The following is a 14,274-nucleotide window of genomic DNA, read 5'->3' on the forward strand; positions in this document are numbered from 1 at the left end:
TACAGCCGTGAAGGTGATTCAAAAAGCTTTATTTTAAATGTTTAAAACTCCAAATACAATAATCTAAAGGTTTTGAAACAAGTGTGTAAATCTCTGTACCATGCTCTTTGGTTGCGCCACATTCTGCAGCTGAAAGAAACAGTTACCAACATCTGCTTTGAGTCTTCGTCCAAAGATGTTAATTTATCAAACACTCCAAGGTTCCTGGGTCATCTGAGGGAGGTTTGGATGATGCAAACTCTCACACAATCAGCTACTAGATAGTTTGTTAGTTACTTTAACAATTTAAACCAGAAAGTTTATTAATTACATTAAAGTTATAAAACAATAGGTTATGTTTATGCTGTTAATGCTTTAAGTATATCAATAAACTCACATCAAATTTCCCTTTAAAAATATTGTAAGAAATTGAAAATGATGTAAATACATCATATGGCTGCTACAGTTGAAGCAAACTACAGGTATACTTAGTATTACTCTGACATTTTTATCATTGACTTAAAAAAAGTTGTTAATTTTTAACTAAGTTTATTTATTATCTGGTGGTTTTTTTCCCCCTTTTGTGGAATCAATAAAGTTCTATTCTATTCTAAAACAACAAAATCATGGGGACAGTTCTTAACAAGAGTGGCATAACTACGATCTCTGCTGACTTTGGCCTTCTGTTTTTCCTTTATTTGTCTCATCTGTACAGTTCTTGGAGTTATCAAAAATAAGTTAAAGAAATAAATACTTTATATAAATAAACTCATAAATACAAAAATAAATTATTAATAAATATTCCTAACAGATTTGTACTTGAATATTTTTTAAAGTTCAAGATTTTCACGTGACCGAACAGTGGAGTGTGAATGGTCAATATTCAGCCTCCTCCTCCAGAGGATTCTGCTCCAGGCTTCTAAGGCAGCGGTCCATGTCTTGCTCAAAGCCCTGCAGCTGCACCAGGATCAGGTGTATTGCCACCTGGACTTCATAACTGCCTCGCAGGTCCAAGGCCAGTCCAAGAGTCGGATTGGGCTTTGACACGCCTTCCCTTTGGGCCAATTTTAGCATCTGCAAAACACACAAATGGGTTTCACCAAAGTTCCACAGCCAAACTGCATTTTCCCCCCCAAAAAATTGAGAAAAAGTACCCCACCTTTAAAACCTGAACTGACAGGTCGTTGAGATCATGTGTCAGATCTATCACCATATCTTTGACTTCCAGGCGAGGTAAGACATGATTCAGCAAGTCTTTGTGCAGCTGCAGGCCCTCAAGCATGTGCCTTAACATGGTATTCTGAAAAGAAAAAAAGAAAGAGAAAATTAGTATGATCTTAAATAGATCATCTTTTAGTCTATTTATTCAGAGGCAGATGCTTACCAGAGTGAAGTTATCTGAAAGGGCACTCAGGGCAGGAGCTGAAGGTATCCCGATAGTGGACGCCAGTGTGACAAGCTTGTAATTTTCAGAGGAATTGAGCCTTAATGTCTGCAGATAAGAGAGGGTTGGGTTGGTTTGGATGGTTTGGATTTTAAGCCCAGAAAGAATACATACTGCTGCATAATTAACCTTCTTGGTGCAGAATACATTGCTTAATTCAACATGTAGGGCATTAATAAGTAATGCCATATCGATATCACATAATTTTTTTTGTCAGTAGATGTAGGGGAAACCTCTTTGAAGAAGTCTCTTTAAGAATTAAATATGGAGACTAGTTTGAAGGTCAGGTACATGACGTACTGGTACCAAAGACAAAACTATAAAACACCTAATATGGTTTGAAACCACAGGCAATAATAGTACTCGTTTAAAAAATGTCTACTGCTGATCCTCCAGATTTGGTTATGACGCAGTAGAATCAGATCTCCACTTAGTGTGCTGCCTCTTACCTCAACGTTGACGCACGATCGGTGCGCGCCTGGAATCGACTGTAAGATTTTGTGCGTGAGGCTGCTGCTGTCTTTTAGGATTTCCTGAAACTGCGGGTTCCCAACAAGTGCGCTTTTTTCCGGTATAGGTGCGCCGCGGGTGGTGGTGGCCATGGAGAAGGCGAAAACTGCAACAGGAAGATCAGAAACTGTCAGAACCTGACGACAGCCTGGAAGCAGAACGAAGCCTGCGCTTCTCTTGCGCACTGCGGGGTCGGGGGTGTTCCCCCTCCTTGCGTAAAAACCGACGCTGCTGTCATTAAGAATACTTGTGAAGCGCGAGCCAAGTCGGAGTGTTGTTAACGCCGTCTGAACATTTGAGCACATGTATTCAAGCATTACGCATGCAAATCACCACGACTTCTTGTTTCTTTCACACAAATAAAACTTCGCAACTTCTCAAGTAACCATTCCAAAAAAGTCACATCTACTCACCTATCAGGAGATGCATTGGTTCAGAAAAGACCTCAAGTTAGCACTAATCATGATCCATATCCTAAATGACTTATATACAGCAGCAAACCTTAGGAAATTCCCTTTATCATCATGACACAATTTCCTTTATTTTTTCCGGGGACTCCGGTTGCCTCCCACAGTTTCATGGATCAATTGGTTAGGTTTAGTAATTGATGCGAGTGTGTGTGGATGTGTGATTGCGGCCCTCTGTCTAAAATATGACAGAAAACCAACACGATAAGCAGGAAGAACATATGTTATTCTGTGAAAAGATAAAAGCATCACTGCAGTTGTGAACAATCTAAAGGTACTAGATAGTTTATTAGTGACTTTATCAATTTAAATCAGAAAGGTAATTCATTACATTAAAATAAAAAAAAGGTTATATTTATGCTGTTAATGCTTTAAGGATCTCAATGAACTCACATCAAATTTCCCTTTAAAATGATTGTAAGAAATTGAAAAAAATGTATAAGAAATCGTTGCTTGAAGCAAACTACAGGTATACTTAGTATTACTTAGTATTTAGTATTACTAAATTACAAAATCATGGGGAAGATTATTAAGTAGGGTGGCACAACTACAGTCTATTTCCATATTTAAAAAAACATACTTTAAGAATATTGTAAAAAAAAAAAAAGTCCCAATAATTCCACAAATCCAATAATCCCAATTTTTCCTTAACAAGGTCGCACTGCACTGTCTTAATTTGACTCTAGTTTATGAATGAGTGTATGGTCAGTTTTGAGGAAACAGGTATTTCCTCTGACAACAAAAAAGGAAATTAAAATTGAAAGTACTGAAAACCATTGAAAGCTCACTGATTTGGGCATTACAGGGTTTTTGACGGTCACCGTGCCCTAAGATTGCATTTTGGTTGGAGGAAAAGTGTAATAAATTAATTTGTCATCATGATAGGTTTGCTTTGAGATAACAGAAAGAAATAATAAATAGAGCGATTGATGCCTAAAAATAGCTTTAATGTTAGGTCATTATTTAACTTACATATGTTAAAACTTTACAATGACAATGCAAGATTACAGTATCACAAACTCTGCATTAGGGATTAAACATAGCATTAACAACAGTTTTGTATTTCGAGGTTACACTATTTAACCTTTAAATAAAACATTTTTATAAGAAATATGTCTAAAATATATCCTAAATAACAGAAGAAACTTATATTATTGTGACTGGAGTTGTTACTTTTTATTGAAGGAATTTTACAATCTTGTAGCGTCCTCTAGTGCTCATACATCCACAGTACATCCATTTGTTTGGAGCGTACCATTATGCCAAAGTTAATGCATTGAATTACAAATTAAAAAGATAAACATGTCACACCGATCTAAATGTTTTTAAAACTTTTGAAAATTATTTTTAAAATAAATGTGTCGATATTTCAGTAACTTGTATATTCTCAGTAACAGTTACTTTTATTTAATGCTGCCAATTCGAAGTCACCGGAGGTCATTTAAAATAATGGTATGATCTCAGTCGTTCTATTTCCTCCGTGTCTATCAAGCAATCGGCAGCCATGAGGTGAGCCACTCATGAATGTCTCGGTTTTGCGTTTTTACCTGTAACAAAACTTAAAGCCTTTCTTTTCCCCTTTAACATTTACTATCGCTAGGAGGACCAAAACTTAGATTTGGCCACTTTAAGGGTATCTTTCTTTTAAAAAGCCCTTTGCGGCCTTTATGGTAAGCTAACCATGCTAACCAAAGATATGTCTCAACATGTTACCGAAACGCTGCCGCTGCTTTTCTGTGAGGAGACAAGCGCCCCAGATTAATACTTTTTTGTTGTTTGGCCAAACATTTTTTTTATTAAACGAACTATTTCAGCGTTTAACATGTCAAAGCAATGTTCAAGGCTTACAGTCCCCTTATTTTTGAGCCGCATCTTAGCATATCTATGGGGGCTCTGTCTGTCCAGCTGCCTAGCTTGTCAACTGTCTGTCTTCTATTTGTTTAATCTAACGCTTCCCACTTAAAAACAATAAAAAATGGTGGATATAGTTAACCATCAGAATTCAGACAAAGACATAAGCATTGGTACGAATAAACATAATTTAAAATGACAGGACTCTTAATTTAAAATTTCAAATAACTGTTGTGTACTTTGGAATCACTAAATTTGGGTTTCAGTGGCAAAATAGTTATTTGCTGCAAGACAGTCACACAAATTCCGTCACAAAATGAGTTTCAAAATTATAATTTTAACATTTTATTGTAGATCCCTTTTAAAGAAAGCCCCTAACCTTTTGAAGATGTCAAATTTTCTGTTTTTACAGCCATTATAAATCGTTGACATCACTAGACAAAGTACATTTAAATCACAAGCTGTGGTAATGAGAAGTTTTTGTTTCTAAGCATGCTCAGGCTCCAGAAGCGCTTGGCCTCCAGCGTCTTGCGCTGTGGCAAGAAGAAGGTCTGGTTGGACCCTAATGAGACCAATGAGATCGCCAATGCCAACTCTCGTAAGTTTATTTTGAACAGCTTACCAAGTGTTCTGTTGAATGTTTCCTGCTAAAGCCAGCTCTAACAACTGTGTCCAGGCCAGCAGATCCGAAAACTGGTGAAGGATGGATTAATCATCAGGAAACCTGTGACGGTTCACTCTCGCGCTCGTTGCCGCAAGAATACTCTGGCGCGTCGCAAGGGACGTCACATGGGCTATGGTGAGAGCCATAACCGATAAAGCAATTGTCTTTTGTAATTCAAGATCATGAAAACCAACATGTTTTTATGTCAGAGTTGAGTTTTTTGCAATTTAACTGTAACTGCTGGTCAATATGTACTTTGTTCAGCTTGATGTAAAACTTTGACCTACTTTCTCAGGTAAGAGAAAGGGTACAGCTAATGCTCGTATGCCAGAGAAGCTGTCATGGATGCGCCGCATGAGAATCCTGCGTCGTCTTCTCCGTCGCTACAGGGAGTCCAAGAAAATCGACAGGCACATGTAAGTGTTGGTGTGAGATCTCACTGTTGTGCCCCTTCTGTACATGTACCTCGATGAAGCTCTTGCATATCCTGAAGTGTTCTTGTTTGTTGTCCAGGTACCACAGTCTCTACCTGAAGGCAAAGGGTAACGTGTTCAAGAACAAGCGCATCCTGATGGAGCACATTCATAAACTCAAGGCTGATAAGGCTCGCAAGAAGCTTCTGGCGTACGTTTTTATTTATAAAGGTATGAAGTGACGTTTATGTACTTTATGTTTTTAAACTTTTTATCTTCTCTCTCAGTGACCAAGCTGAGGCTCGTCGTACAAAGACAAAGGAGGCTCGTAAGCGTAGAGAAGAGCGTCTTTTGGCCAAGAAAGAAGAAATCATCAAGAACTTGTCAAAGGAAGAGGAGACTACAAAGAAATAAATCTGAAGTTAAAATTCTCAAGTTTGGCATTTTGTTGTTAATAAAAAATTATAACAGAAATACGTGAGTGAAGTCTTTGTTTTGGCCTGAAATTTGTTAATAAGGAATTCATATGATAAAAGCTGCTGTTTGTCTTAAAAAAAATGTTTTTTTCTGAGAAAAATACATTACAAATATGCTGCCTTAAATTAGGTTGGGAGTTTGAACTTAAAAGAAATTCTAACCATTGAAATATTTGAGGACCAGCAGGTGGCAGCAGAGAACCAAACAGTCCAAAAAGGGCTCCTGTGAGGAAGTCAGTGTTCTATAAAAAGATCCACAATATGAAACCAGATATTTCTTCTAAATACTGACTAGACTTTAGAGCATAACAGATGATTACACTATCATCTGTGCTTATTATCAAAACCTCTTATTACAAACAAAATGGGTCTAATGACTTATTTTGCTGACAGAATTGTAGGCATGTTCTTCAGAAGAGTAAGATTATTTACTAAGATGAGCTGACATTTTTTAGTTGAAATCTCTTTATGAACATTTAATAAAGCTCCAGAAAAAAAGTAACATCTCCAAAAATTAACAAGCCAATGGCAACAAAGGTTTACTCCTGTTTTTTAAGAACATTCAAGTTGATTTTTTTTTTGACAACTGCTCTTGTGCAGGTAAAAGTCAAACTTTATTAAAATTTAAAAAAGCAACGTTAAAGAAATTTGTAAATTTGTGTACATTTTACACATTTTAAGTTTGTTTTCTCTGCATGTTAACAATCTTAAAGTAGTTTTTTTCAATAATATACCATGACATCTAGTATTTGTACCTCAATTGTCCCTTTAAAATAAAATTGTTTTGTTTCAGACACAGATGGAAACATTAAATAATTTTTTATGTACCAAAAAAAATGTGAGAATATCTCAGCTGCTTAAACTGTTTTTTTTATCTCTCATAAAACCACATAAGTGATCTGAAATGAGTGTTATTTGCATTGTGATTTTCACATTAAGTCGGAGGTTGTAAAAGCGTCAAATTGGTAATAAAAAAACAATGATCCCCCTGAGATTAGGGGACTATTCTGAACCAAAAAGTGGTTACCTTGAGACCAAAGACTGACAGACTGAACTAGCATGAAACACAATTTAACAAGGACAAGATATTTATGTTCTAGTTTAATGGGAAAGAGCAGGGGACTTTGATATTTGTCATTTCATATGAGTGATCTCTGATTGGAGAACTGTCAAAACACTCCCATTGTCAATGTCTGTTCTGTCTGTAGCTGCATCATTTGAGAGCTGGTAGACTGATTCAAGTTCACCTTTGTTAGATTGTAAGTATGAGATTTTCCAAATTATAAAAGAAAATCTACATTCTCTTTTTTTTCTTTTTAAATATATTTCTTTTCCACAACAAGGAAAACCTTACAAGCATTTGAACTTTCTCCTTTAGATTTACTGTGAAAAGATTTTCATGGCTTCTAAATGTATGGAGCAGCTGTAAACGTCTCACCCAGCATAAACCGAGGTTTCAATTTGACACTCAGCTACTTCCTCTTCAAACATTCAATTTAAGAGTATGCAAAATGAATTCATGCCAAATTAATTGTCAAAGAATAAACCATTGGAGCTCCGCTGGAAAATGTCACAAGGATTACTGAAGGAGAAAACCGCCTTTGTGCGGTAAGGCTATTTTGTTGCTCCCTTTATGCGGCTCTTCATTATCAGGAGGCTCTTATTTCCTGAAGCGTGAGTCTTAATGGGATTAGATAAGGAGAGGAATATGAGCTGAAACGAAACAGCACTCTTTATTACATTTGGCCTTCAACCAAGGGAAGACAAATGAGGCATGCTCAAGAATTCAGGATGTCCTCAAAAGCAAACTGAAAAAGTAATTAAAGGGAGATCATTTTTAAATAGAAAAACTATTATCTTACAACTACATTTAACACTATCCTCTTGTTGGTCTGCTGATCCTCTTTAATACATGGTTTTGACTGTTGGTGTTCCCTTTCATTGCAAAGTGGATTTTGCTTTATAAAAAGTGGCTAAAAGATCTATTGGGGGTCTATATATACCAGATGAGCAGAAAATGTCTGTGTCTACAGAAAACCTCACTTTTTGTTCTTTGATCAAGACTCCACATCAGTGTGACACAGCACTGTCGGTTCTCATAGAGATAAATTCCTCAGCTCCATCTCCATGGGTTAAAATCATGCTTTGCGCGACCAAATATCTGGAAATTATGGTTATTTCAAAAAATCCTGAAGAACAACGTCTTCAAGTTCTCCACACATATTATGTATGCTACATATAAGGCTATTTAAGCGTCTAGACGTTGGCTCTTTCTTGTGGAGGCCAGGTGGAACGCGCTCTTCTCCATGGAATTTTTCAAGCTGCAGAAGCAATTCAAAGTGGCAGCTTTCTGCTCACATTTTTTTCAACCTCAGGCGTCTGTCAACGCTTTTTTACTCCTCTCTTGTTCTACTCGAAATGTGAAACCATTAAGTTAGCTGCTCTGCTCTGAATTAGGAGTTCCCACTGTGAAATTATCAGAATCAAAACTTCAGCAAATACTAACGATCTAATCTGATGCATGTCTAAAGGGAATTTCATCTCATCTGATTATCTTGATTAATTAATTTGAGTTTGAAATTAGAAAGTACTGAGGACCTAAGCATGAATTTTGTATTTTTCAGAATATCTTTTTCATCAAACGCCAACACCACAGTGACTCAGTGTGAATGTTTCAGCTGCTGCAGATGTTACGGCCCGAGGGAGGATTTTTATTATCTGATCTGCAGACTAGCAAAAGCAGGCGCGCTCTGCAATGGCACTCAGTGGCTGATTACTCAAACGAAGAGGTGTTTGTGTACCACACATGGCAGACTGGACTCCTAAATGGAGATCATCCAGTTTAAGAGAAAAAAAAACAACAAACATCTCCTGCTGCTCTGAGAAAAACGGTATTTTCCAGTTTGGAAATTTGAAATTTGCCAGAATTTATGACGTATCCAAAACAGGTCAGGCGTCATCCAAATAGAAGTTTTGATGCATTTCTTGGATGATCGGAAGTGGGGGCAGGCTTAATCTGCACTAACAGTTCCGCCCACAGCTCAAAGGCGAATTTCGAATAAACTACTGCCGCTCTGCAGAAACTATGTCCTAGAAAATGACAGATTTTTTTATTTATACTCAGGCTAAAAACGGCATAATCATAATTAAAAGACCCCTTTTAAATTAGATCAAAGATGATTGGAGTGGGACTTTAAGGAGGCATTTATAATAAATATTTTTGCACAATTAAGAAAATGACAAATGTTGAGTTTTGTGACTTTCAATATTTAAACTGAGTCATTTACTTTCTCTTTTCCCCTTAGCCCACTCATGAATGTTTTGTGTACAAAAGACATCGATCATCCCAAAATCCTTCCTTGACAGTGAGAAGTTCATCATCTTCTCTTTCTCTTCTTGTCATAAAATGATGTCATCCTGGGTGTTGGGAGGAAAAAAGGAGCTTCAGTTAGCACAGACGCAAAGCAGGAAAACAGCTTCTGCAATTATTCCCTAATCCCTTTGCCTCTTTAAGGCTGTTACACATCATTCTGAATAATAGTTGGGAATTTCATCAAGACACAACGTTTTATGGGGTCTTTTGTGGGTAAAGCTCTAAAGTAAAGACTCAGCTGAACTGAATCCATCGTCAGAAAAACAACAGACTTTGTGATGTTTCTGCATACAAACGCCTCTGCATGCACAGAATAGAAAAGAAGTGATCTAGTGCATATTAAAAATTTATGTCTTCAACTCCACAAATATGCTGAGATATGTATGCTCTTTGCATACTGGCAGAGCTGAAAGAAAGAGCAGGATTTTACATTCTTTTCTTGGCGACTTAATGGATTTTAAGGTGTGCTTTTAAGATTTAAGAGCATGTTGGATTTGGAAACCATTTAAGGGCACGGAGGGCTGAGTTTGGGAGAGCTGAGGCAGAAAGATAGCCTGTAGTAACACAATCACATCCTCAGAAAATAAATAACATTCCAGCTGATGGAGCATTTCTGCAGAGGACAACAGATAAAGATTTTTTGGTGTCCTTTGCAAAGCTTAGATTCAGAGAAAACAGAACATAAAATTAAAGCAAAAGTGGATGGACCACAGGCGCTATCCGCCCTTGCAGCCCCCTTTCTTTCTCCCCCTCACTGGGTGGGCAACTGCTGCACACCCCTCATTCTCCCCCTCTGCCCCTGCCACCCTGGTCAGAGCTGCATGTGACAAATTCAATAAAAAAAGAGAACCCCTTTTCAAAATGGCAGGTTTTACCTCTATATCAACCCCTTTTATTTTTTCGTCACCTGATCTGCAGACTCAACAGTTTTATGTAATTTTTAGAAGAATTGGAAACGTTAACAGTACATTTTTGGATTTCCTTGGCAACCAAGGTTGACCACATTTCTTATATGTTCATGTGTCATACCATTTTTTTAGCTTGAGCCAAGGATTCATGTATGAAATGTTCATAATATTCCGTTAAAAAATGTTTGAGCAACAACCGAACGCCATTTTCACAAGCTCACCACACTAACTTGGTTCAAAATTTACAACTTCTAAATCCAATATTTTATCCTAAGTAGCTTCCCAGTGATACTCGAGGATTTAGGAGATGACAGATGGAAAACCCCAAACCCCTGAAGTAGTTTAAATTGTAAGTGGTACTGAAGGAGACTTTCTTTTTTTTGTGAAAAATTTAAGAGGTCCTTCCTGAGGTCAAAGGTCAACGAAATGTTGGTTGTCGCTTGGAATTTTTTTTCCCCATATTGTGCGAAAATGTGCATTTTCAACTAACTTTCTTTGAGATTTAGGCCCTGTTTTTTTTCTGGGAAGGGAGTCTGTATTTCTCCATGCCATACCAGGTATTAGGTATGTGCCAATTTTGATTACCGGTATTTCTTTTACAGTTCCTGACAGCGGTGTGGGCAAAAAAATTAAAGAAAGAAACTTTAAAACATTTGCAACATGCAACCCCAAAAATGTCATGCAAACAGTAAACAGGAGGGCATCTTAGAGGCATAAAACCAGCTTTGTTTTACTAATAAATAAGAAAAGAAACAAAGTTTTGACGGCTCTACGGATGCAGACTTTTAATCAACTGAAGAGAGAAAACCTGTAAATCTTCAGAAGACCATTTCTCATTAAGGTCTAACACTGCTACAAACTAGCTTTCTACTCCTTGATCAAAGGAATCTGATCAAATCCAAACGAGTTGCATCAAACCCTTACTTCTTTCAGACTCCAGGTTCTGGCTCGCTAATTGAAGCTCCAGCCTTAAGAGATTTTTCTCTTTGCCAGAAAGTCAAGAGGCCAACAATCACATCAAAGCTGCATTACCGCCCAGAGGATGAGGATGAAGCAGAAAGAGAGAGGAGGGAAAAAAGGGGTCTTCACCCCTGATTAAAGAGTTTCCTCTTTAGGTGAAGAGATGTGCAGGTTAATGCGCGGCTATGGAATGACAACACTCAAAGCAGATGGGGTGGATCTGAAGGGGCAGAAGGCTGTTTTGTGCTTTTAAAAAATTCTGGGATTAATTCAGAGAAGAAACAGCCATCTGGACGCACTATTTTCAAGACAGTCGTCCATGCTTTTGAAAAATTAAAACACACAAAAAACCACACACAACATTTCATTTTGCTATTAACCTACAGTAGAGATTCACCCGAGATGCTTTTCTGAAGAAGCACGCATTCACACAGGCGAGATCTTATATATTATAATGAAACCTTGCATACGTGTAACTTAATTGTTCTTGAACATACATTAATAAATTAGCATCCCCACACAAATACACTGAAACAACACACTTTTTGTTCCAATAATATATACTTAATTATTCCTCATAATATCTAAGAATAATTTGAATATTATGCAAATGCAGAGATTTTTCAAGTAAAGATCTCAAAGCTTACATGTTTTTTATGAGTAAGTTCAACTGATATGTTTATCAGTAACCAGAAAAACCCTTTTGCAACACTTAACATTGCAAACACAACTTCAATCACCAATTTCTTCCGTCATCGTCATTTTCTACCTGAATGTTTTCTTTACTTATTTTTTCCTTTGTTCTACTTCATTCAATCAAACAGCTTAATTTCTAACACAAATATATTTATACTTTTTAAACAATTTTTCGTGCATTTTGAATTATTTTCTCTGTTTTTTTCTTCTGGGAAGTTTTCACAGCTTTCCAAACAAAACTATTTTGTTGGAAAAATTTCTATAAGTTATCTAATTTTTGCTTTTATCCATTACCTAGCTATATAGGTAATATTTTGGTTCAAAATTTACAATTAATGCTTTCTGATAGCGCTGCAGCTGTGTTTTATCTGTTTCCCCTCTGTAGAGCTCACCGCATGTGTAAATTAGGGAATACCGTTACTACGTCAATACTTTTATAGAGTATATCTAAGACTTAAAAAAACATCAATATTTGTAGGGACTTTTTAAGAATAACTCAGACAAGCAAACTTTCTTTTTGCCCCTATTTAGTAAATAATCCAATGACAGACTTTGAAGTGTTTTTCATGCTGGAGATAATTTTGCTCACCTTATGTTTACATCTAATAGAACTTACAAGACCTTTTCTGAGTGTGCTTTTAGATTAAATTTATTTGGGTACAAAAATATAAAAGCATTCATTTAAAATTGATTTAAAATCCACCTCTCTGTAGCTCTGCTGTGCCAACCTCAATACCTTCCTCATGTCCTGCTGGATGTCTAAGATCTCAGAGGATTCACGGGTCTGACTTTTAAAACCCTTAAACGTATTTTTCTGTTTTTTAAGCAGCAGATCCCCATGATGCTTCTGACTACTATTCAAGGAGTGCTTTAAGAACCTTAAAAAAACAGGTGTAGCATCAACAGCAGGATATAAGATCATGCATAAAACATCTCTGTTTGTCCAATTCATTTTAGGTCCAGTAGCGAAGAGTCTGCAAGAATGTAAACACTCCTGTAACTATAAAACACAGAGCCAACATCGCAGAGCCAACCCAAGTGGACCTGAGTCTGCAGTACATCTCCACCTGAAGGCCACAAACCACTCTTTCGAGGACAGTGAAGTCCGAATTCTAGCCAGAGAGAAAGGATGGTTTGAGCGAGGAGTGAAAGAAGCCATCTTTGTCAAGAAGGATAAACCTTCTCTTAATAAGAATGGTGGTCTCAGGTTTATTCTTCCATCCATCTACGGCAGTGTCTTGAAACCTAAACAAACCAAACCAGTTCCACCTGAGTCGTTAACCGCTGAAAGAGACGACCATTTGGAGAGGGAGTCACTGATGCCCCAACCCCCAGCTGAGGACAAAGGACTATTAACGACCCGAAACCACGTAGGCTAAGTGGACAACACCTCCAGTTTCAGGTCTGACTCCTCCCCCATGAGCGCATATATACCAGCTCTTAGACCAGCTATTTCAGAATTGACAAAGCCTCTTGGATAAGAGGTGAAACGTTTTCCAACTTTAAAACCAAGTCCAGATGACATCCCCTAAAACTACTACAATGGAACCAACCTGGATGAATGAGAGTCTTCATAGACATATAAAACACAGAGCAAACATTGAACACCCAATATAGTTTACAATCACATTCAGCATGAGGTTGTGTAAATTTTTAATCAGCATATTTACCCTAAATTACATGAAAAACATACGTTTCCCTTCCTTAAAATGTGCAGCATCAAAAATAATTGATAACATCCATCCATCTTCTAAACCAGTTTAGTCCCTATTAGGGTCATGGGGGCTGCTGGAGCCTATCCCGGTGGTGGGCTAAGGCGGGGTACACCCTAAACCAGGGCTAGTCTGCCACACTGGATGGAGTCAAATAATTTGAGTTAATGAACTAATTGTTTACATGAAAACTGATAAAAATGGACATAAAATGTTAAAGTGGTTACGCCAAACTGAATCCATATTCAATGAAAGTTTTAATTATTTGAATGGAATTATGGAAGACCTGTCCAGGGTGTACCCCGTCTTCGCCCTAGAGTAGAGTGGGTTAAGAAAATGGATGGATGGAATTATAAGTGAATAGACATTTTTCCATGATGTTCTAATCTTTAGGAAAGGGCTTGTGTATGTGTCCTTTATGCTACAGCATACTTCCTTTTCCCTACTTTTTACAGCACTCTGTGTACTCTGTGCACCATCCGCAATCCTGGTTAGCATGTGAACCATTCCTTTCCTAAACGATGCTGCTTTAACTCATGCAGCATTTCTCAAATTTGATCTTCAGCACAGGAATCTTGCCACAGGCTTCTCATCCAGCCAGAGCAGAATTTACAACCCCCCCCCCCCCCCCCCCCCCGTCCCCAGTCCCTCGTCCCTGCGGTCTCATGCCACCTAAGCAGTTTGCATACCTGCAGAAAACCATGAGAGCAAAGCTGAGACAGCAGATATCTACTCTGTTCATTAAAAATCTGAAGCATGTGGGGTGTCTGCATCCAAAAGCTGCGCAGATAGCTTCACACACGTTGATGGTTTTCACCCCG

The 14,274-nt window shown here is 37.6% G+C and overlaps 2 protein-coding genes across 3 annotated transcripts; one reads left to right on the top strand and one right to left on the bottom strand.

The window, feature by feature from the left end:
• Positions 1-8: 8 nt before the first annotated feature.
• On the bottom strand, positions 9-2,462 carry LOC101170625. Of its 2 annotated transcripts, XM_004080377.3 has the most exons (5): positions 2,347-2,462; positions 1,873-2,039; positions 1,364-1,471; positions 1,139-1,279; positions 9-1,053 (listed from the first exon to the last, which is right to left on the bottom strand). In XM_004080377.3, the coding sequence occupies exons 1-5, from the start codon at positions 2,360-2,362 to the stop codon at positions 856-858; spliced, it is 630 nt and encodes a 209-aa protein (XP_004080425.2). In that variant the 5' UTR covers positions 2,363-2,462; the 3' UTR covers positions 9-855. The 2 variants fall into 2 exon arrangements, with proteins under 2 accessions (XP_004080425.2, XP_020567897.1); XM_020712238.1 differs by lacking the exon at positions 2,347-2,462 and having other exon boundaries at positions 1,873-2,284.
• Positions 2,463-3,803: 1,341 nt separating this feature from the next.
• On the top strand, positions 3,804-5,802 carry LOC101170879 (60S ribosomal protein L19). The gene is made up of 6 exons (XM_020712102.2): positions 3,804-3,909; positions 4,743-4,849; positions 4,928-5,050; positions 5,211-5,331; positions 5,429-5,539; positions 5,616-5,802. The coding sequence occupies exons 1-6, from the start codon at positions 3,905-3,907 to the stop codon at positions 5,740-5,742; spliced, it is 594 nt and encodes a 197-aa protein (XP_020567761.2). The 5' UTR covers positions 3,804-3,904; the 3' UTR covers positions 5,743-5,802.
• Positions 5,803-14,274: the final 8,472 nt, after the last annotated feature.

The sequence above is a fragment of the Oryzias latipes genome, chromosome 19 (assembly GCF_002234675.1).
Source record: "Oryzias latipes chromosome 19, ASM223467v1".
Classification (NCBI taxonomy): domain Eukaryota; kingdom Metazoa; phylum Chordata; class Actinopteri; order Beloniformes; family Adrianichthyidae; genus Oryzias; species Oryzias latipes.